Source organism: Anomalospiza imberbis, chromosome 12 (genome assembly GCF_031753505.1).
Source record: "Anomalospiza imberbis isolate Cuckoo-Finch-1a 21T00152 chromosome 12, ASM3175350v1, whole genome shotgun sequence".
In the NCBI taxonomy this organism is placed as follows: Eukaryota; Metazoa; Chordata; class Aves; order Passeriformes; family Viduidae; genus Anomalospiza; species Anomalospiza imberbis.
In genome coordinates this window covers 20,935,284-20,958,649 of record NC_089692.1, presented here as the reverse complement: position 1 = coordinate 20,958,649, position 23,366 = coordinate 20,935,284, and the positions used below count along the sequence as shown (strand labels likewise).

Genomic DNA, 23,366 nt, shown 5'->3' with positions numbered 1-23,366 from the left:
GGAAGAGTGGGCAAAGGCCTTCTGCTCCTCCCACAGGAAGACACTGTGGAAAGGGAGAGCAGAGATGGAGAACAGGAGGAGCCAGGAGAAACAGGTAAGGGAGGAAACGCATTAAGTGCGACCAGCACCTGCCCGGGGGACACAGGCTGAGCAGTGGGGGCCCAACAGCCCCACCTAAGTGGGTGGCACACAGAGAGGAACACGATGGGGAGAGCAGGGGCACCATGTGCTGGACACAGAGCAGAAATCCCGCTCTGACCGACGACCCGGTGCACGGCTGCCCGAGCTACAGAGAGGGGCCTTCTGGGATGAAAGAAACACTTCCAAAGTAGAATGAAAATTCGATACAGGTTGTTTCACATTTGTTTCTGTCATTATCTAATGAGCTGTAAGTGCATTCATCCAACATCTTGAGAACATTTTGGTTTTTATTATGGTCACTCTTTCTTTACTTTTTTCTCCTCTAAACCCCCATCATTAAAAATCAATTAGCTTATGGGTAACATTACACAGAGGCTGCTGCAGCAAGGGGCTGACATCTGCAGTGGCAGAAGCTCAGATACCTCAGCAAGAGATGTCCAAAAATACCCTGAGAGGACAATACCCCCTTCCCTGAAGCTGTGTTCTCTCTGATCAACAAACCAGCTGAACTTCCAGCTGCTCCCCCATCTCCTGTGTAATGAGCACACTTCTCAAAGCACAAAGAAAAGTTTAATTCTCTTTAATTATCCAGTTCAAGGAGGATTGAGTTTCCTGCCTGATGTCCATATAATTTCCCGGCCAACAACTTCATCATCCCTTTATTGGAAGTGGAGAGCAGATCCTAATACACTTCCCCAAAAGACACCCAGTTTTTGGAGAGGGCCGAGGGGCTGGCACAGGCAGGGACAAAGGTCCCCGTGTCCCTGGAGCGGCTGCTCAGGCTGCCTCTGCTTCTGCAGGGTGGGAGGGAGTGAGTTGCAACTAATGTGCAATCAAGAACCGTCACAATTACAAATGTAAATGAACAGGCAATTGGCACTGACCTTTGCAGATTGTTAGAGGACTAATTAAGGTGTGATCAGAGTTCTCTTCCAACAGATTGAGATGCATCTACACAAGCAAATATCTACTCACTGTCTCCAGACAGCACTGCTTTTTCCTACATGGTTGCATGCAGCAGTGAGCAGGCACACACGGAGGAGGTACACACAGAAGGTACACACAGATAACACACAGAGCAGGTACACAGAGCAGGTACACACGGAGCAGGTACACACGGAGCAGGTACACACACAGCAGGTACACACGGAGCAGGCACACAGAGATACACACGGAGCAGGTACACACAGAGGAGGTATACACACAGAGGAGGTACACACAGAGCAGGTATACACACAGAGCAGGTACACAGAGCAGGTATACACACAGAGCAGGTACACAGAGCAGGTACACACGGAGGAGGTACACACGGAGCAGTTACACAGAGATACACACCGAGCAGGTACACACAGAGGAGGTATACACACAGAGCAGGTACACACAGAGCAGGTATACACACAGAGGAGGTACACAGAGCAGGTATACACACAGAGCAGGTACACAGAGCAGGTACACACGGAGGAGGTACACACGGAGCAGTTACACAGAGGTACACATGGAGCAGGTACACACACAGCAGGTACACACGGAGCAGGTACACACGGAGCAGGTACACGGAGCAGGTACACACGGAGCAGGTACACACGGAGCAGGTACACGGAGCAGGTACACACACAGCAGGTACACAGAGCAGTTACACACGGAGCAGGTACACACAGAGCAGGTACACACGGAGCAGGTACACAGAGGAGGTACACACGGAGCAGGTACACACGGAGCAGGTACACACGGAGCAGGTACACAGAGCAGGTACACACGGAGCAAGTACACACACAGCAGGTACACACAGAGCAGGTACACACAGAGCAGGTACACACAGAGCAGGTACACAGAGCAGGTACACACGGAGCAAGTACACACACAGCAGGTACACACGGAGCAGGTACACGGAGCAGGTACACGGAGCATCCAGCCCCAGCACCGGCGCTCCATGCACAGCACCGGGACGGAGCGGAAGGGGAATGGGGCGACTCCAGTGCGTCACACGAGGCCACAGGACAGAACGGAACACTGCACCTGGACTGCAGTAAAGCAACAGAAGAGTCACTGTCCCTTTGTGCCCCAGCAGAGATGTATCACAGGCCAGAAAAGTGTCATGGACAAGTGTCTGCCAAGGTGTCTGAGCCTGATATCTAATACCACAGAGACACCTCATCAAAAGGCAGTGGGGAAAAGCCCACCCAGTGGTCAGGAACCGACAATAAAAACCTTGATGGGGACACGGGGAGACCCTGCTAGAGAGCAGGAGGAGATGCAGGGCACAGACTCACACCGTCCCCATGCCCTGCAGCTCAGCGTCCCCACACCTGGGGGGACGTAACGGGATCAGAATGTGTGGGAGATGGGAGCACCCCTTCTCCCCCTTGGGGTTACAGCAGGTTCTCATCCAAACCTGACTTCCATCCCTGCAGGGATGCCTGGCCCAGCACGCCAGTGAGGTGTCCCACTTCGACCAGCTGAACAATGGGCTTGAGGAGTGTTTGAAATTAAGTATCTTAGCTTAAAGTGACTTGCAAAACCGACCCAAGCTACCCCCTTTGCCTTCTGCAGCCTTATTCTTGCTTGTATTCATAACCTTTGAAATACAATATAATCAAGAAATTGTGTCTTGTTTGCTGTCAGTTTTTGTTAAAGAACCAACAAGCTTAAAGAAAATTAAAATATTTGTAAACTGAGCTTTCCTTTCAGTGACTTTCAGGACTTTTACTTCAAAAATAATACATTTTTAAAATGGTCACCAAACTGTTTTCCCTCCCAGCCAGTCAGCCCCTGCCCTCCCAGTACCTGCCATGTCCTAATCTGGGTGGCCGGATGGCAAAGATAAGGGTTGTACTGTAAAAGACAAGGCAAACAGAAATTTCTAGAGTAAACAAGGTTTTCAAGGTTGTTCTGTCTATCACAAAGGGCACGGATGGTTTCCCCTCTCTGCTCATTTTGCATTTAAGCAGCTCACAATGCACAGCCCTGCCCAAAGAACCCTTCTGAATTCGGGATGTTTTCCTATGGCTGCCAGAGCTGCTGTCCCCCCGGGCTGGCGTGGCAGCCACCGCGCTCCCGCTGTCACCGCGACCTTTGGGAAGCGTGTTCCATGCTCTCGACTCTGCTGGGCCACCAAGGTCACAGATTGGGCACTTTTTTCCACACGACTGAGTTTAACTCTTAATGAAAAATCTCCTGTCACACTCTTGGGGTGTTTTGGGTTTATTTCAGAATCTCATTACTCACAGGCATAACAGCAATGAGACCCAGATGTGAATTCAAGGGACGTTTCTGAAAACCCGCATGTTCTCCCTCAGCTGCTGCTGCTGTCCCCTCTCAACCCTTTCAGTCAAGAGCACCTTCCTTGTCTCCACACAAATTCACTGCAGAATGCCAGTTCCCCAGAGAGGCTATTTGTAGGATTTACCCATTTTCACAGCAGTCATAAAGAAAAGTCCTGCTTGAAGCGATGAGGTTTTTGCTGTCACACCCCAGCTCCAGCACCATTGTGCTTTGACAGCACACAAACCAGCTGACCCAGAATGATTCTCCTCCTCCCTCCCAAGAGGGCTTCAGGAGACCTGGGTTTTTCAGAACATTAAAAACGTCTCAACCCTTTATATGACTAAACAAAGTACCATCTCTACTCCATCCAGCCTAACTGCTCTTTTTTAGGCACACTAACTCTTGCTGGATTTGCAGCTGCAGTCCCTGTCCTATGATCTGTGTGAGCAAATGTTTCATACAAGCCCTTCACTTTAGAGGAGACATGGAAAACAGACATGGCAAACTCGCATGTCCTGCCCACCCCTTTTACCCAGCTCCTCCTCCCAATCCAGAGTGGCTGAAGTACTAGAAATCAGTGCCAAGCTGGCACAGCTTATGCTGGTGCTCAGGGCATCACTTGATTCATTGCAAAACATCTACTGGAGCACTGGTTTGTTGAGTTGTCCAGATATGATAGCATCTTTAGATACTCATACAATATTCCAGGGTATAAGACACCGACCCGAACCAACACACACACTTCAACATCCCAAAGCCCACCTCAGGCAGGTGGGATTCCTGAAATGTATCACTGATAAACTGTGTCAGCCCACAGCAGGGAACAGAAACAGGAACATCACCAGGTTTGTCACCACGCAGCACAATGCCACTCGCCCAGCCCTGCAGCGCCGGCCCCGCTCACGCCCCGGCAGCAGCACTCACCGGCCTCGGCAGCCGGACACTTGCGTATGGTGAAGATCTGTCCCAGGTCCTCCTCTTCTTCAGGAAGGCCTTTCTGGAGGCGCTGCAGCTTCCGGAGGCTCTCGCTCCGCTGGTGTTTCATGGAGCGCACGTGCTGGATGAGGTTCAGCTTGGCCTTGGTGGAGTAGTTACAGAGGACACAGTGGTAGTAGCAGCTTTCACCTTCGACCCCGCTCTCGTGGTGCTGCAGATGCTGTGGAGAACAAAGCAGAGGTATGTCAATGACCTTTATCATCCCCAGTCTCCCGGGTTAGTCCACTGTAAACTGCTAAAGGCCACCTGGGAATTAGTTAAGGAACCACATTTTGACACAGATCCAATGAGACAAGGCCTGGTTGTTCCCAAGGTATTACACCATCTCCTGCTGAAGAGCATGAAAACCAAAATGCACTGAAATGGGCACAAAGCACAGATGGACACAGCCAACATCATCTCCCTCAGTGAGGGAAAGCACCAGATCCAGCAGTAACACCTGCTCACGACCCACTCAGGGCTCATTCCTTCACACCCAAAGCTTGTCCTGGGATGGGATCCAACTGCATAACAAACTCAAAATTAAATTTGGTAAATTCGCATGGAAAACTAGGAAGAGTGAAACCAAAGCAACCCTAGAACACAACAAACCCATTAGATAAAGAGGCTCTGGACACAGTGGCACATTAGATAAAGAGGCTCTGGACACAGAAGCAGACTGCAGAGCCATCCTGCCCATCATCCCGCTCTCTGGCATCCAGGTTTTACTCCCTTGGATTGGGAAGGAAGCAGCAGCCTGGCCTGTAAAATGGCTGTGACAGAGACCTTGGCTGAAAAGCCAATGGTGAGCATGCAGCCAGGTACCACCGTGGGAGGCCAGCACCTGGAAAAACCCTGTCCCCTCCCAAGCTGTGCGGTCACAGCCAGTACAGCTCATTCTGCATTATCATACCACAATTATTTGCCAAAACCTATCAATCCCCTGATACAGAGGTCCATGCTTCTGGGGAAAAAAACAGCCATTTCCTGTCATGGATCCCACAGAGGTGGAAATCCTTTCTTAGAAGCAGAGGGTAGAATTCACCCTGCACAGACACACTGGCTGCCACAGCACAGCTGCTGTCCTTTCCCCATGGGCAGCAGGAGGTCACAGGAACTTTCCCAATTCCACAGTAAGGGCATGTCACTAGCTGAGAAAAAATTAATACCAAGGTGAAACAACGTGAGATACCTCAGTGAAGGCCTTTGGTGTTTCCATCCCACACCTAACAGTTCAGCCGTGCAATACTGCCTGCCAGCTCCTTCCATCCAACCCCGAGACCTCCTTGAGTCTTTGTGTCATCTCATGGAACTCTTTCCTCAACACACACTTGGCCCGAGGCACAAGTACAGTGATTTGGACATGATCTTGAGGTTTGTCAATCAAAAATATTGCCTACGTGCAGCCAGGACCTTCTGGTAAAAATTCCTGATGCTTATTATCTCAGTTACAGCTGAGATAAGATTAAAGACACATATTACCCAGCGCTGTGTGCCTTGCTCACACGGAGGAAGGAGAGCCCTCTGAGTCTAGGAATGATTAAAAATAGGATATGAGCTGATGCTGAGGCTTCTCATTGGAAGAGCAAGGAAAGAGAATAAATGTATTCTAGATCTGGCTAATTAGACTAGCCTCTTTTGGGATCACGATGTATTTAATTAAATTCACTGTAATATCTGAAGAATCCACGAGGGCACTAATCCCACTGGTGCCCTCAAAAGATTTTTTGCTGTTTTCCCTTATAAGAACTTCTTCCTCATCTCATTTCTATTGTTTGCATGCGTTACCCTCTTCCTGAGCCAGAGAAAGACGAATGGCTTAAGGCATGAAAGGTCAGCGAGCCCGCCACGAGAGTCGCGTGCCCATCTCAGGCGGCCCAGCCTCGCCAGCCTGGCTCTGCCCTGACCCCTGCCACAGCCTCCCCGGTCCCTCCTGCTGCTGGCTGTCTCTGGCTCCAGGTGCCACGCCAGCCCCGTGCTCGCCAGCCGCGAGGCCCCATCCCACAGACCCAGCGCCGAGCTCGGGAAGTGCCCACGGGCTCAGCGGCAGCTTCTGCGCGGAGCCAGAAAAACCCCCAGTGAGCAATTAGAGAAAAATCCGGTCACGGGTTCAAGGAAATATTAAGGACATGGTCTCTGTGGAACCAGAGGCACAGTCTGCACTGCTCTCATTTAAAAGGGGGTTTTAGGAAAACATTTGTTTTAAACAGTTTAATAAGCGTGTCTTATTTTATGCTCTTCTTTTGCTTCCTCGCAAACATCTCTTGTGCTGGGGTCAGCCTCACCTGCCTATGGTGCTGGAGGAGTCACAGGCTGAGGGTGCCACCAAGCCCAGCCTGGGCACAGCATTGCATGCACCCGATTCAACCCATCCTCCAGCGGAGGAAAGGAGCAGTCCAGAGAAAGAAGACATGAGGGCTGAGCCAGTCCGAGCTGTGAGCTGCTGGAGGCCATGAAATGTTGTCCAAGTATGTGTAGTTATTGCCCATCACACTGTGAAACTTCCCCCTTGTGAGAATTTATCCGTATCACAGGAAACAAATTCAAAATACTAAACCAGAACCTTGTTAGAAGACAAATCAACTTGAAAATCAAAAGAATATATTGTTCCAAGGAAAACCAACCAACTTCTGTCAGAAAACATCGATTTCTGTGAGTCTGAGGGGGTGTTCCCCCCCTCCCTCTCCACAATAGGAAACTTCCAACATCTGGTTCTTCACGCATGGCATGCAAAATATTGATCAGGGTGAGTCAAAGCTACACTTTAAATCAGAAACAGAGAGAGGAACGCTCTGATGGAAACCATACAGCTGACGAGTGCAGCTCCCCGGGGGACACGGGTGTTCCTGTACGTGCACCAACTGCGCCTCACCACCGCGGCCTCCAGCACCTATTCCCACAGGCACCACACCCAGCCAGCCTGTCCCCCGGGCAGGGAGCTGTGTCCCCACAGTGCAGGGTCCTGCTCAGAGGCCTCGTCCTCCTCCTCTGCCCCAAGCTCCGTGCCAGCCACCCCTCGGTGTCCCCAGCCCTGCCCTGCCACACCGACTGCCCAGCCATCACTCTCCAGCGTCTGCCTCAGAACTGCTTTCTTCTGCTAAGCAGTAAATGCTCACGGGGTACGACTACGGAAATCCCATTTTTAAACAAAGTAAGGAATGATGCTACAGTCAGTTCTTGTTTCTCTCTCTCCATCCTCCACACACCCCAAACTCTTGTTTATTCTACCTCTCTCCTTTCCCCATCTTATGCTGCCTCACCCACAGTACTTTACAACAGTCATGGAATTGAACATGACACTGCATCACCCTGCCCGACTGCAGACAGTCCCCTCAGCCCACGCCACGGACCACACAACGCTCCTTGGAACTGAGACCCTGAGTTGCTGCTGTTACACAAGTAATGAACTCTCCTGAACACCTCTGTAGCTGTTCCTGCAGTTCAATATTCACCATCTGATTTCTAAGCTTTTCTGCATCTTTTAAATGTTAAAACATCTTTTAAATTTTAAAAGATGATAAACAATTATCTTCTCAAAATCTCTTCTGCACAAAGTTTATTCAGCCACGGTGCAATGAGCCTGATTCCGATGGAGACAGGACAGAACCTCCCTGAGGCACTGCCAGGGGCACCAGGGGGTTTTCCACTCCCTCTCTGCCATGTTAAACAGCTCAGTTGCTGTTCTGGGGGACATCTGACCTGTAACCTCAACCCACCAGGGAGATGCAACAACACTTTGAACTATCTCGTGCTTTGGATGTTTATTATTCAGTAGAAAAAGGCCCAGTTGCTATGCAGTCTTAACTGGCACAAAACTTTCCCTTCGGAGGGCCCTGAATGCTGCTCAGGACAAGCCCATGCCCACAGCACTGGGAACCCCTCAAGTCCTTGCTCTGCACTCAGAGGGGGAACACCCCATCACCACCCTCAGGAGGTGTCCGTGCTACAAAAGCAGTGAACATGCGAGAAAACTCTCCCCAGACTTGAGGATGGACCCTTCTCTGCAGACTTTGGCAGGACAACCAGCAGCAGAAACTCTGTCACTGCCCCAAGGGCAGGCAGATGCTGGTCCCCAGCTGCCCGGCGAGATCCCCTGCACATGTCTGGGTGTCTCTGGGCAGGAGAAGCAGGTGAGCTAACAGGACTGGGGGCCAGAACCCAAAGTGGGAAAATAAGCTCATAAAGGCTACACAGCAGCAAACCAGCCCAGAAAAAGGAATGCTGCTCCTCACCCTGGCTGTGCCAGGACCGCGGGCTGCAGCCCTGCGGATCCTCAGCACTCCAGGGCTGCGCAAAGCCTGTCGGGCATGGCCCCAGCGAGTTCCCCGCCCTCCTGCTTGCACAAACATCCTCTTCCTCACCACTCTGACCATTCTGTACGGCCAGGTGCTGTGTGGGTCACTGACACACAGTCTGCAGAAACCTCCTCCACATCACTTCTGAGCACTCTCACATTACAGGATACCCTGCCATGAAAACAAAGGCCACTCCACTACCCAGAGCTTCTTGAAAAAGAAGATGTCAGACTTCAACATCTTTGGCAGAGATTTTCTCCACATGTAACACTTTTCCTACCTCTGAACTCAGCACTCAGCTCTGTTAGGATGGGTAAAGCTAGCAGTGATTTCAAAGAATTGACAGATGCAGCTGGGGAAGAAGGAGCCAAAAATCTGCTGGAAGGTCACAAAAGCCACAGAAAGAAGCAGCACCACGGAGGTGCACTGCGCTGGCTTTCTCCTACAAGCACTGATGTCTGAGCAGCCCCAGTGACCAGAACCAGCACACAGAACCAGGGAGAGCCTCAGCATTTACTCGGAGAGGTTAACCCAAGCTCAGGAGCTACTGGAACCACTTCAGCCCTGCCAGTGGGGTCTGCAGCACAGGAGAAAACCCAGAGACTGACTCTTCCTCGGGGTGAGGTCAGACAGGGGTAATTAGTCACAGGCTTGGTAGGAAACACTTCAGGTGCCAGTGAGGACTGCACGCCCCTGGGGAGGGACAGGAGGTGACCCTTATAGCTGTGGCTATGGGCTGCCACAGAAAGGGACCTGACCCTGCTGCAGACCTCAGAGGCCTTGTGAGCATCTCTTGGCCCCCGCGTGCCTCTGATGTGCTGCACGAGATAAATCACACAGCCCTGCAAGAGAAGAATCTGAATTTTTAATGAAAGTCATGTGGATGCAGCTGTCTGATCCTGGTCTGTTCCAAGTACTCCATAAAAGTCAGGGCTGGCCAATCCATCTTGCTCTCCTTTCACACCTGCAGCCCCAGCTGGAATTTCCTGGAGCCGGGGAGGGGCGGGCGGGCAGCGCGCAGTGGGACCTGCTGGGGAGGGCTGCAGTGCCAACAGCCTCCCCCATCCTCCTGCAAGGGGGGAAAATCGATTCTGCATCCAGCAGGTTCAAAAGCTGAACTTCTGCTCTTTCATATCCAACCAACATCCTGAATTGTTTACTGCTTCCAAAGGAGCAGTGCTACAAACCCTTCCCTCCTCCTGCCTCCGTGCATCACACTTAGACGGTGCAGTGCCACTGCTGGGGCTCAGGCTCCTTTGCCCCTGACTTTCTGCAGCTGAGCTTTTGGTAACTGCTCTCTGACTCTTACCTTTCTTACCCAGAGGCTAGAAATGTAGCACTCCCTGCTGCCACAGAGGCTGAGGTACCGGTCCAAGTTCCCGAATTACACGGAAAGGCCTGAAGAACTGACACAACTGCCCCCATTAACAGCCCATCCCTATACCCCACCCCACCTGTATCTTCTGAGCCCTCCAGCCCTGCCTGGCAATAGGTGAACCCACAGATGCTCTCCTTGTCAGCCCCGTGGCTGGTGCTACCCATGCTGCAAGGTTTTGGGTTCCCCCACAAACCCAAAAGCGACCCAGCAAATGGGGCTTGCTGCACCAGCCCTTGAAGTCTCATTAAAAGCCAAATATTGCTCAGCCTAAGGATGGAGAGCTCAGCATGGATTTTACTGAACGTTAAATCAACCAGCAAGCATAGCCAGCAAACTCTGTGGCACTTTAACTTTAAATAATGCAATAATTATTGAATTTCCTTTTTATAACTGAAGTGCTGGAATGTAAACAATGGGGCTGTAATTGCAGGAAGGGGGGATCAATAGAGGCAATCGTTTTCAGCCATGTTAATTGTAAATACAATTGCTCCAAGATGTCAGCCTCGTTCTTCTCGCTCCCAGAATCATCCTAACGGATGACAGAGTCCAACTTTCCCATTACAGCTGTTCGTTCCTTTAAGAGGTTCTCAATCAGGTCTGATCAATCTGTCAAGATAATGCATAGAGTAAGTAAGACTCTTCCAAACACAAGCTCCCAATCAATAGCCCGGACCTGCTTAATGAGGAGGGGCTAAAGCCCAGGGGGAGGCACAGTCCCAGCTACTGCTTGGCTTCAGCAGCCAACTTCTTCGCAGGGTCTTGGAGCAGCTCCTAACAAGGACATTGTTTATGCTGCCCGTGATGAGCAGCATCCCTGCACACCCACAGTCCCAGGGGCTCTGTGGACAGAGAACAACAGAGGTTAACAGAAAGCAAGCGCCAAGAAAGGCTGAACTTGTAATCACATTCCCCACACCTTTTTAATTGTGCAACAGACCTGCAAGCACTAATTCATCATTCCTTGAAGAGATGCCCGAAGATGCAAACCTGCATGGGGACAGCTGACAGCCAAGAGCTTCACTAAGACTCCTCCTGTGGGAGACTTCCTTCCCATGTCTTGAGGAAGGACAAAGTCCATGGGGGAGCCAGCACTGGCCCAGTTCTGCTGGCCAACCCCTCCCAGTGCAGGGCAAACAGAGTGGGATGCTGGCTGAAGACCTCTCACGGGAGGGAGGAGATGCCAAGGGAGGTGAGGGAGAAGCCAGAGATGCTGTTCTCCAGCTGAAGTACTAACTCCAGTAGCACAGGTATCCCTTGCACACCTGGGTCGCCGTACACCTGCTGAGCAGCCCAGAGAGAGGGAAAGTAACAGGTCTGACTGCACTTGGGCACTCTCCTAACAGCATCCAACTTTCTCTTCTCCCACTACTGCGCTGCAAAGACTTGCCAACAGAGGAAATCCACTCTTGGGCAACTACAACTTCAGCTGCAGAGAATCTTCCAGACCCCCGAAATCGTCCCTGGGAGACACAGAAGCAAGTGCTGCTGTATGTGGAGATGCACACAGGAGCGTGAGTATCGATCCTACTAATTACAGCGCTAAAACAAAAGCACCATGAGAGTGCATGTCCTATCAGCTGGCCTGTAAAGCTGCACGCTCCTGCCTGGCCGTGGCTCCAGCACAGGACCCACGACAGCCCTGCAAGGGCAGCTCTGCTGCTCACCTTGCACCTCTGACCAACAGGAACCAACAAACTTCACACAAAGCGACCTCTCCTATGACCAGTCAGGATGTGAGGGGTGTCACCCAGAGCCAGCCTCACCCAGCAGCTCCTGTGGAGCAGCACAGACTTGGGAATGGTTGAACTCCTCTTGCAACCGAACCAAAGCCTGGATTAGGGACATTCTGATCCTCAGGAAAGCATACAGTTTTGTCACTTCAGATTTCCATGGATGCTGCCATCCCTGGAGAAACACAGCGGAAAAGCTGCGCTTTTGCCTGCAAAGCACTGTATGGACAGCAATTGGATGGAGTGATGCAAAAAGAAAAAAAATTGTGCCAGAATGCAGCAACATCACCAAGGAAGAAGGTCAGGGCTTCCAGCCCACTCCTATTTCAGTGCTAGGATAGGCAGGAGCTGAGGAATTCAGGGAGCCTTGTCTTTTCCAGGGTCAGGAAAACAAATGAGGAAAAAACAACTGAAGACAGTAACCATAAGCAGGCCTCACAATGCCACTGCCCAGACCTTTATAACACATTTTGTACATCTGTTTGAAAATAATCAGTTCAGTGTGAGTTGCTAAGCTGTGAACACTCAGGTGAACTAGAGCAGCCTGGGAATATGGAAAAACACTGGATAAAAAGTAAATTATGTGATCAAAGGTCTGGGGGGAACCTGGGAAGACGGCAGGATCGAAATCTGTTGTCCATATTGTAATTGTGTAGCTGCTGAGTGACTGAAGAGGGCTTTCTGTAACACAGAGCCAGCCCAGGACTCTCCATACCAGGGATGTTTTGTTTCCTCCGCAGCCACGGGAAGGATCCCCGTGTTACGCAGGAGGGCTCTTCCAAGGGGCTCTGATGCAACACACTCCTGGGTCTTGTGCTGATAATGCACCTCAGAAAATGTAGCTCACTTAGCCACCCAAAGCCCTCTCTATGTGTGGAGCCTGCTTTAAGGATTGAAATTAAAATGCTATTTCCCCCCCCCCATATTAAGTCTTTTGGAAAAGAACCACCGGTCTCTGAAGGAAAAGCTTGAGGACTGTCTGACACCACTGAGCTCTGCCCCACGCCCAAAGCCAAGGGGCACCCAGGTGTGCCAGTCCCTTTCCTCCTGCCTTGGCTTGCAGTGCAGAACCCCAGCAGCGAGCCCGAGCAGAACGCGGGGGTGAGGTCCTTCTGCAGGCAGGACAGGGGGACAGGAGGGGACCCCGTGTGTGGCCAGGGACTGCTGTAATAATGCGCCATGAAACCATGTGGGACGCTGAACCAGCCACAGAAACCCAGCCTGAGCTCCCGCTATTTAATAAAACACAACGGACACAGATTAACTCCCCTCGCCCGGGATTTATTGCTTCATCCATCTCCAGGGAAGCTGTGATGGACTGAGGCTTTCCTCGTTTTCATGCTGCTTCTTTATAACTTCTTACAGCACTGTAGCACCTCAACTTCCAGCAGAAAACCAAAAACAGTAACAACAATGCACAAGACAATTGTTCAGTCCTCTCCATAAATGCAGAGTATCAGTCTCAAAGACATGGAGGACACAATCTCCCCATGCAGAAGCCAAGAGAGATCCGTGGAAAAACCAAAGACCCGGCTCATCCTTTGCCCGCAGTCCACAACAAGGATTTCTCAAGATCAGGTGATAAGGGAGGAAGGAAAACTAAAGGATGGTATGATGGACTAATACGACAGAATGGGAGCAGAAAGAGGAAATATATAATATAATACTCTTGAAGTATTATATTATATAAATAGTCTTGAATATTATATAAATAGTCTTGAAGGTGAGCTGAAAACCGTAGAGCCAGGGAAGGCTCCTGGCAGTGGAGCAGCCCTTCTCCAGAGGCACAGGCTGCAGGGCTGGGCACCAGGCTGAGCAGCCAGAGCACGACCTCTGAGACGCATGTTGTGCATCAGCCTACCCTGAACATGGAACAGGAGCACCGGCTGCTTTCAGACCACGCTGCCAAGGTAAGTTCTTTAAGTGTCTGTGAAACACAAACAGAACACAAGCACCACGGAAATGCCCATGAGAAAATAAATAATTCTTCATTCAGTGAAAGCTTTGGATTGTATTAGACAAAGCCTGGGGCAATGTAATGAAAGAGGAAGATAAAAAGAAATGGAATAATTACTCACAGAATGAGGCAAGAATCCTGCTGGAAAAATATGTATGGAACTACTTATAATTAAGAACCAAAATAATGTCTACACACAAAGGGCTGAATTAAGGCAACCTGCTACTTGCTATGTTCTACAAGGTTGTGAGGGCTCCATGAACTCAGTGGACATTAACGTGTCCTAAGAATTGTGCACAGAAATTCATGCAATTGCTCCTTGCCCCACACCCCCGAGCAACTACTCTGTAAGGAAAGCCACCAAGCTCTTGGAGGGGAGAAGCCTTCAAACACAGCCTCCTCCAAATTTAACTGGGAGATCTCTCCAGTCCCTGGGCATGTAACAGTTCCCAGCCCACCTGGTTTCCACCAGGAAGGACACATCAATGACCACAGCAATCCACAGCAGCACAACTGTCTGGCTCATGGATTCCATGCGTGGCTGCCAAGCAGTTTGCAGCCTATGAACAGTTGGGTTTGCTGCTCTGTATTTCTTGTGTACATCTAAAATCTAATTCAACTGTAGTACAATTCTGCAGAGGGATCTACAAGAGAATAGAATGGCTCTGAGCATTAGTTACAGCTATTCCCTCCAAGACAGACTACAGCAATGGAAAATACAGAGTGCAGAAGCACACTGAGGCAAACGGAGCAAACCCGAGATGATAAAGGTCTCTGCTCTTTGGTGCTCTCCTTGTTCCTGTGTATCTTCATCCACTGGCATTTGCCTTCACAGGTACAGAAACCCCTGGGAAAAACTAGGCCCACTATCTACTGGCTTTACCCATTCTGGCTCTGCACCCCCAGAGGGCAGAGACACACAGGGGGTAAATGACAAACACTCAGCATTAGGAGGGTGTACTGACCACTGCAATTCAAAAATAAAACAGAAGCAACAAAACCTTTTTTTGGGAGCAGCATCCACTCACAGCAGAAAGGTGTGAGGAAAGAACAGATTTCTAAACTCTGTTTATGAAATTGCAGGTGTAACTTCAGTTACTCCAGCTGCCCCAAAATTCTCATTTCTGTGACCGCATGGGATTAACTTGTCTGCAAAAATACCTGCTCGTGGTTACCATATGCTACCAGGAGGTCAGTCTGCAGGTTTCATGTCCAGATAATCCCCCTGCACAGTCCAGAGTCAGACACTTTGATAGGCCTAGGTGGGCACTGCAGTGCATGCACTGGAAAATCTTGGTAAGTCAGAGCCAAGGATGTGTGAAAACGATAAAAGCAAAGTTCCTGCTTTGTGGGACCATGAAAAACACTCACAGGCAGCCAGAGGTGTCTGTAACACAGACCCCATGACATAAAAACATCATCTGCAGGACTCCAAGGCCCTTCTCTGAGGGACTTCCAGCATCTGGTCCCTTTCCAGCACTGCTGCTAGTGGTCCAAGCCAAAGCTTTTTTTTTCCGACTGTCCTTCCTCTGTGCCTCCTCCCACGGGCAGGTCCTGGGCTCAGCACTAGGTACTGCAGCATGTGCACGCTGCAGACACCCCCGAGAGTACAGCTGTGGCCCTAACGTGACACACCTGCACTAACCCCAGAGTTACACAACAGTCCCACAGACGCTGCAGGCAAAGTGAAGGAAATCAGAATTCTCAAACTTGGACACCCTCTGGCTTTGTGCTGGAGAGGAGACTTCGGGTAAGTCTCACCTGAAGGCAGAAGGGGTCACTCCAGGAGAGCTCCTCGCTCTTCTGCTGACCCTGCCTCAAGTCCCCCCTTCTTCTGGCACACATGTGAAGACTACAACAACTCTCTGGGCCAGTTTTCAAAGAACGTAACGGAAGGCTGACCCAAATGACCAGGACCTGCTGGATTAGGAGTTTCTCCGCAGCATGGACTGGGGACTGGATGGGGAGAGGAATGTGAGGAGGCCCAGTAGGAACCAGACAAGGGGACAGACACAGCTACTGCAGCTGGCCGGAGAAGCTGGCCAGCAAGGGGCGGGGGAGAAGCCCCACACCCAGGCGGGCAGCTCTCACCCCACGAGGGCAGGGAAGCAGCCACACGCAGAGGGACCCAGGGAAGGCAGCGGGACCCCGTGGGGTGCCCGGGGCTGTGGGAGCCCTCAGCGCGGGCGGCCCCGCGAGCCCAGGGCGCTCCCAGCAGCCGTGCCAGGCACCAGAGCTGCTGGAGACAGCGCTGCTCTCCTTCCCCACCAAAACCCCCGAGGCCTCCCGCGTGCGCGCTAACCACAGCCCTTTGAGAGGCTCGTGTATTTACAAACTAAGGCATGCTGAAATCAAAGGGGATACCATATGACATAATTCACATTAAAATGTCAACAGGCTGACAATTTATAGAGTCAATCCACCGGAGGTGGGGAGAACTAAGACGCGGTAATTGTTTAATTCCCGCTTAAACCAACAGCAGCTTCACCTTCAAAGCAGCACCGCGTGCACGGCCTCTGGCTGCTGTCAGCCCTGGTGCCAGCCTGGACCTCAGCCAGCACGGAGGCAGTGGCCTCAACCATTCACTCAACCAGGCACAGGCTGGGGACATGAGATGCCGCTCCGAGGAGTGCAGCTCCAGCCCACCCCATGGCAAAAACTCACCATCAGCACAAGGACAACCAATTCTTCAGGAAGGCAGAGTCACACTGGTCAGGGCACTGGTGTCCATTTCCACACCTGGGCACAGCACACCTCCTCTGGAGGGGACACAGCAGGTAAGCGCTCCGAGGGTACCCGTGAAGGAACCAACTCACCCAGTGCCTGGCACTGCATGGCCCTGACCCCACAGGGACCTGAAAATACCACAGCCCTCAGGGCACACGTGAACTTTTTACCCCAGGTAGATGGCACCAGCTTTGCCCACATCAAATACGTTGTGGTGTTTTGTGATACTCAACACCAGTGCCCTCAGCCTGCTGACATCCCCTGCCCGTGGACAGGCTGCTGGCAACATGTCTTGTGGCTTGCAATAAAGCATAAGGCAGGCAGGAGAGGGAAACATGCACCACTGGGAGAAATTTTACCTGGATAAACCGCAGCCAATAAATTTTCTATAAATGCCAGCTAATGCTGTCCCTTGGAGAGCACTGGGCAGGGACTGCCGGGCTCCAGAGCCCTCGGCACAGCCTCGCTGTCTGTACATAAACAGTAACACCTCATTCTCTCTTCTACCTCATTAACTGAAACGCATTAAAACAAGTGTGCACTGGGAGCAGCAAATGAGACTGTTAAACCAAGCTGATATAATCCTCATCAGCTGTGGGAAATGAGCACACATCCATTACACTGAATCAAGCCGCCAACTGCGACTCATCGAGGATGTTGAGACCCCAGGAAGATGCTCTTCCCCCGCAGCTGTACCAGGCAGCTCAACCACTGCCTCCAGCACTCTCTCACGGGGCATTTCCAGAGTGCTGGGGCCGCATTTCCATTCCAGCAGCTTCCCCTAAGCACACAGCTGGGGGCCTGGTCCCACGCTGCAGCCAAGCGCTGTACGAGTCCACTGTGTCCAGAAGGAATCTGCTCAGTGAGGTGCAAGGAACCATCTGACTCCTCTCATATCCAAGCAGAATAAAAGGCCAAGGCAGAAGAGCAGACACACGGAACATGGGATGTTTCCCAAGCCCAGTTTTCCATGGGGACATGCCCAGGCAGTGTGACGGTACCTGACCACAGCAGGTGAGGGTGAGGGACACACGTTCACACCCTGCCCAAACGGTACCAGCCTGCAGAACCACACAAAGGGGGGAATGTACCACAACATCCGCTGGTGGAGCCCCTGCACTGACACCACTGTGTGCCACGGCTGTCCCCATGCCCCTAGCTGGCAGCCAGATGCTAAACGGGGGGAGTCTCAGCAGAGGCTGACAAGAGCTGTCACACAGTGACCACTGACTTGGAGCACACAGCACCAGCTCCACACAAGGCTATGGAACTGCTCCCTTCTTCTGCGGGGCCATCACGCCACGGCTCTGCCTTCACGAGCAAAGACTCGCTTAAAACGCTGAAGAAATGTTCATTTTGCCTCTCCCCTGAGGAGGCAGAGCAGGGAGCCCTCCCACCGCTGCAGGAACCAGACAGACCACATTCACCTCAGACAGACAGACAAGACAGCGCTTTGTGCCCTCCACCGCCTTGGGTCTGAACTGCTGACCCCACCAGAGCAGCTCAGGTTTCCAAACTCTTTTCCTCATGCCAAGCAGAGCTGATGAGGCAGGATGGGGTCCCCTCTGCCTCGCCCCCAGCCCTGTGGTGGGAGGAGGTCCCCTCTGCCTCAGCCCTGTACTTGCAGGAAGAATGTAAACAACCGCTTCAATCCTCACAGCTGCTATTTCAGAGTTTTTAACTCAGCAGAGCTATTACGTGGCATTTCCCCATGTGCAGTCTGTGCACAGTGCAGCCAGACCAAGCTGCCTGGGACTTGCTCCTCCCTGTGGAACAGGACACCCTGGGGTCTCCCTGGCAGCTCCCAGCAGCCTGCGCAGGCATTTTGAACGGGGTCCATGAAGTCTGTTTAACCAGCATGATGTGTGCAACAGAATCACAAAGAAACAGGCATTTAAAGTGACATCTGTTGGATTAATTAGCTGTGTAATTAGCCTCCCCTCTGTGGAGACAGGCTTTGTTACTGCTGCCTGAAACTTCCCCAGGTGATTCTCTTTGTACCCAACCTTCCCTGCGCACACGGAGGAGCAGAGTGGGTGAGATGGGGCTCTACTGCCCAGATGAGGGGCACGAGACAGCCCAGAGGCCACGGGCCAGCTGAGGGGCTGTAACGGGGTCAGAGAACCCCAACTGCTACAGCTGTGTGGTGGAACCCAAACCAGAATGTCCACCAGCCTGGGCACATTCTGCAGGTCTGTTCAGAGCTGAAAGGCAGGGATACAAGTCAGGCATTTATATCCTCCCCAGTTAAATCAGAACATCTCTGTCTCCTGCAACCAGCTCCCCACCTCCCTGTCCTGAGAGCCCACGGCTGACACGGGGGGTCACAGCAGGCTCAGACAGCCGGGGGACACAGCAGCCACTGCACTTCTACCCGAGCCAGGGCCAACTCAGCAGAACAGAAAAATCCTGAGGTAATCTCCAGGACAAAGAGGAAACCCGGGATGGTGGGAATAGCTGCACTGCACTGATGGTTCGGTGGCCAGATGCAGGGATCTCCCTGCTTTGAAGCAGAACAGGAGGGATGCCGTGGGGGGCACGGCGTGCTGGGCTCTGCCCCGCGCCCCGGGCTGTAGGCACCCAGCCTTGCCTCTCTGCCAAAGCCACCTGGAACCAAGCATCTCCCAACAGCTGCAGCCAGGCTTACCTGAGCCCGCCCAACCGTACCCCAAGGCTCAACTTGCAGAAAACCTGTTGCACAAGTGCAACTTTATTGCCTAATTTGACTTGCAGAACTTGGCTGCCCACGTCACAGTGCAGGAGCAGGATTTTTATGACTGGCAAGAAGGGGAAAAAGCCCATTATGGTATTAAGTTATGTACCATGCATACATTATTTATTGTAATTTAATGAATTCCCTATGAGATAGCAAACACAGAACCTCCCATGCTGCTTCCGTAGCAATTCTGGGGACTTTGTTGCAACAGTGTCTTTAGGAACAGTTCAATTAAAGCCAGAGAAGGACAACACAGCGTCCTGCAGCCCAGTGCACTGGCACAGCCAAACAGAAACCAGCAGTCCACGCCAGGTCACGCCTGTTCACATAGAACAGGTTGGGGAAAGCACCTTGTGGGCCCCTTCCTGGCCTTCAAACCAGCCCCTGCCAGAGATGGATGCTAATGAATGCCCATCCATTATTTAATGAGGTCGTCGCCAGCGAGCCTACAGCTGCAGAACTGGTGCTTGGCCAGGGCTGGTACCCCAGGCACTGCAAACCTGACCCTGCCCAGCTAGAAAAGGAACTAAGAGCATTCTGAGGTCTTTGAGGTGTATTGTATGTATTATATGTGTTGAGGAATCCATCTAGTCCGGGCAGCTGGACTCAAGACACAGATTGTAATGCTGATTGAGCTCTGGGTTCCAGCCCAGGACAGGAGGCCGTGAGCTGCCAACCTTTGGGATAACAAAGGACACAAACATGGGTGACAGTGACAGGTGAATGGACACTGAGAGACACAGCAGGAACTGGGAATTGCCGACCTCCTGGATAACAAAGGAGATGGGAGTCCAGTAACACCAGCAAGGCGGATGGACAGAAGACAGGGGCAGGAACTGAAGACCTGGAGACCTGTGTGTGGGTAGACTATGAGGAGATAAAAGCCCAGGTGTTCTTTTGTTGGGGGTCCCTCTTCAGAGGCACCAGCTCAAACTGCTTTGTTACTACAGCAGGAATAAATGGCTTTATGGAATGAGACATCTGAGACTGTGCCACGGGAAACCTGGGGTGGAAGAAGTGAGGAAACCTGGTCTGACTGGGTGAGGGGAGTCACACAGGACCCATCGGGTCACTGGAGCCACCACTGGAGGGGCTTTGCTCCCAGCAGGGAAAGTCTCTGGCCTTGGGAGTGTGACTGCTCGGGAGTCTTGGGAATGGTCTGACTGGGAGGTTTCCTTAACAACCTCTGCAAAGAGAAACATGATGGCCCAGAGGGAGCGTGGGAGCCTCAGGGGGAGCCACTCGAGCACAGCTCCTTGGCACAGGCTTTGTGCCCTGCCTTCAGTGCCACCTGCCTGCTTCAGCCTCACACCAAACTGTCTCCCAGCTCCTCCACCTCCTTGCTCCAGCACTCCAAACCTTGACTTGTTCCAGGCCTACCAGCTCGTCTTCAACTGCCTGTGTTGGGTGTCTGCAGGATGGGAAAAGACCCTGACAAACATGCTGTGAATAAGATCATGACAAACCATACTGGGATAAGACCGCAGAACCAGCTGGGAAAGGCCACGCAACAAACAGGCCCATTACCTGTCCTGCACAAGCATCTTCTCAGGTCTCCTGACTGGGGCTTCCCACGGCAGGGCTGAAGCTGCAGGCAGGAGGATAAGTGGTACATGCCTACCGCTGCTGACAGTGGCTGATCACCCAGAAGACAATGCCAGACTTTTGGATCTGGGCCAGCATCCCTCCTTCCACGCTCTCCTCTGCAGAGCAGTGACCTCCCACACCAGCATGGGAGGGACAGTGGCTCACTGGCAGCTTGTACCACCAAGGCAAGGCCAGCCAGAGCCCGTCAGCCACCCTGCACCTTTGTCCTCTCCCTGAACATCCCAACAAGAAGCATCACCTCACATGGGAAAAATTCCCGCTTGGAAATTTAAATACTCATCCACATGTTCCAAAATTACCAGGATAAAAGAATGAGCCATAAACACAGACAGAACTGGCATCATGCATGGGAAAGGGTCAGACGCACGCTGACACTCCATCCAACACGATGACACCTTGTTTTGAGATGACACCTGAGGCTGAGAACAGCTTTGTAAAACCCTCCCCACCCTGTGCTGAGCCCTCCTGCTGCTCTGCCCACAGGCAGCTAGAGGCCAGGAAAACCTGAGCTTATATAGATTAGGATAAAGCTTGACAAGGTGTTTTTCCATTTGTTTTCTTTTTTCCTCGTATTTGGTTTGTTTAGTTGGGTTTTGTAGTCCATTCTCAAAAATATTTTGACTTCTAAACCCTGTTTGACCGAGGGTTTTTAGCTCCATGTTCTGGGGAGCTCCTGGTTCCTGCTGTGTGACCAGGGCTCCTGCTCCAGCTGCACTCTCACTCCTTTGTTATTTACGTTGCTTTTACAGGGTGGTTTCTTTACTAAGCTGCTGGCTGCACATGGCTCAGCACTTACTGGAAAACTTGAAAGAAAAACCTAAGTGACAGAGGCCCATAAATAAAACATAGAGCAAGCAATGCTGTGTGCTCTCAGCAGTTCTGATTCCAATCCTTTCAAAAAAGCAGTGCAGAGAAAGGAAAAGTTCTGTGATCCTGTACCGACAGACTTTGGTATTCAATACCTAAAGGAAGGTAAAGACATCTTTTAGTGCCAGGGAGAAATCTGCCACTCAGAGGAACGTGCAGCCCCATGGAGGAGGGGTCTCAAAGGGTTAAACTGATACCAAGAGCTTTTTGTATCGAAATACCTGTCAATCCCAGCAGGACCAAAGGTACTGGATCTAAGGGTCCATCCTCCTCACACTGGCAGCTCATAAGCGCCTTTCATTATGAGTTTATCCAAGACTAGAGGATGCAGAATTAAAGGTTTTGGAGACCATCTTTAAAAACAACTTTGTAGGGAGACTCAAATGAGTATTTATTTCCTTTGTGAAGCTGCCACTGGAATTTGTCTTAAACCTTGTAGGAAATCAGCTCAAAGTCCCTCAAATGCTGTAATTTAAATGGGCTTCAGGCACAATTTGTGTTGCTCAAGAGTGTAATTCAGAGCTCTGATGCTGCATCTGTATTCCAAGAGATAAACTTGCAAAAATAAAGCCAAAACACACTGAAGGCAGACAGCAAGTAAATCAAAGGTTAACAGAGCTCTAAACCTCCTAATGAGCATGACAGACTTTCTTTGAGCAACTTTACTCCAAGAACCTTAAAAGGCAGAGATGGGAGGAAGTCTGTGATAAAAATCAAGCCCCAAACACATCTCCTTTTGCCCACGACATCATCTGGGTATTTCAGAACTGAATCAGCCCAGCTCCTGGGCTGGTCCCCAGAGCTCTCCTACACTGAGCTCCCGCAGGGAGCATCTCCTGTCAGCCAAGTGATGGGATGAGAAGAGTCTCAGCTTGACCTTACCACAGAATTATGGCAAGACTAACTAACACCAATCCAAATGCAGGAGCCTTTTATTAAACCAGCAATTTCCAGAGCACTGAAATTTATGAAATTCACAAGTTCTCCTCCACCCTGGAATCCTGTGTCAAGCCAACTCCCAAGTCAATGGTCTTTACCCAAGTCATTCCAGCCATCTGTCATTCCTACAACTTGCTCTGGTACCTTCTAGGGGTTTTTAAAGCCTTCCTAAAACAACCTAAATTGAAGAGAGTCTTGAACCACCAGACCAAATGAGGATTTTCATAGCTCACATATTATCCCCTTGCCCTTCTGCTTTCCACTGATCACTGAGCCAATGTCTTCAAAGAGACTGGCAACAATTCCACATCTTTCTTGCAGGAAGAGTAACTTTAACCCCCTTTTTTGTTTTCATCTCTTTTTTTTCATGTGGGGAAGCAGGAAGCCTAGCTGGCCCTCCTCCCCCCAACCCCTCCAGTAGGGCTGTCTGCCCCCCATTCCTCCAACACTGGGACACCAAATTCCATCAATCATTTCCTGTGAAATCACTTCATGTTGTAAAGTTCTTCTGCAACTGTCACAGCTTTACATCCAAGTGGTCTACTATTTTTACCTTATGGCTGATATTTAAACTTGCTTTTAACTCCATTTTTGGGTCACTTACAAACAAAGAAACCCCCTGTTATCTTTCCAATCCTTTTTCTCCATTGTGGAAAAGTTAGTTTTTACTTTACCTTCTGCTTCTCATCCTTCACCTCCCTACCCCTGCCCAGACCTCTCCCCCAGTTTGCTCATGGAGGATCTTCCCAAAGACCCTGGGAATCCTCTG

The 23,366-nt window shown here is 51.1% G+C and overlaps 1 protein-coding gene across 1 annotated transcript in view; it reads right to left on the bottom strand.

Moving 5' to 3' along the window:
• Positions 1-23,366, bottom strand: part of ZFHX3 (zinc finger homeobox 3) — a 126,066-nt gene that overhangs the window by 51,575 nt on the left and 51,125 nt on the right. Inside the window, 1 exon segment of the mRNA XM_068203275.1 lies at positions 4,330-4,561. Coding sequence (XP_068059376.1) covers positions 4,330-4,561 — 232 coding nt within the window.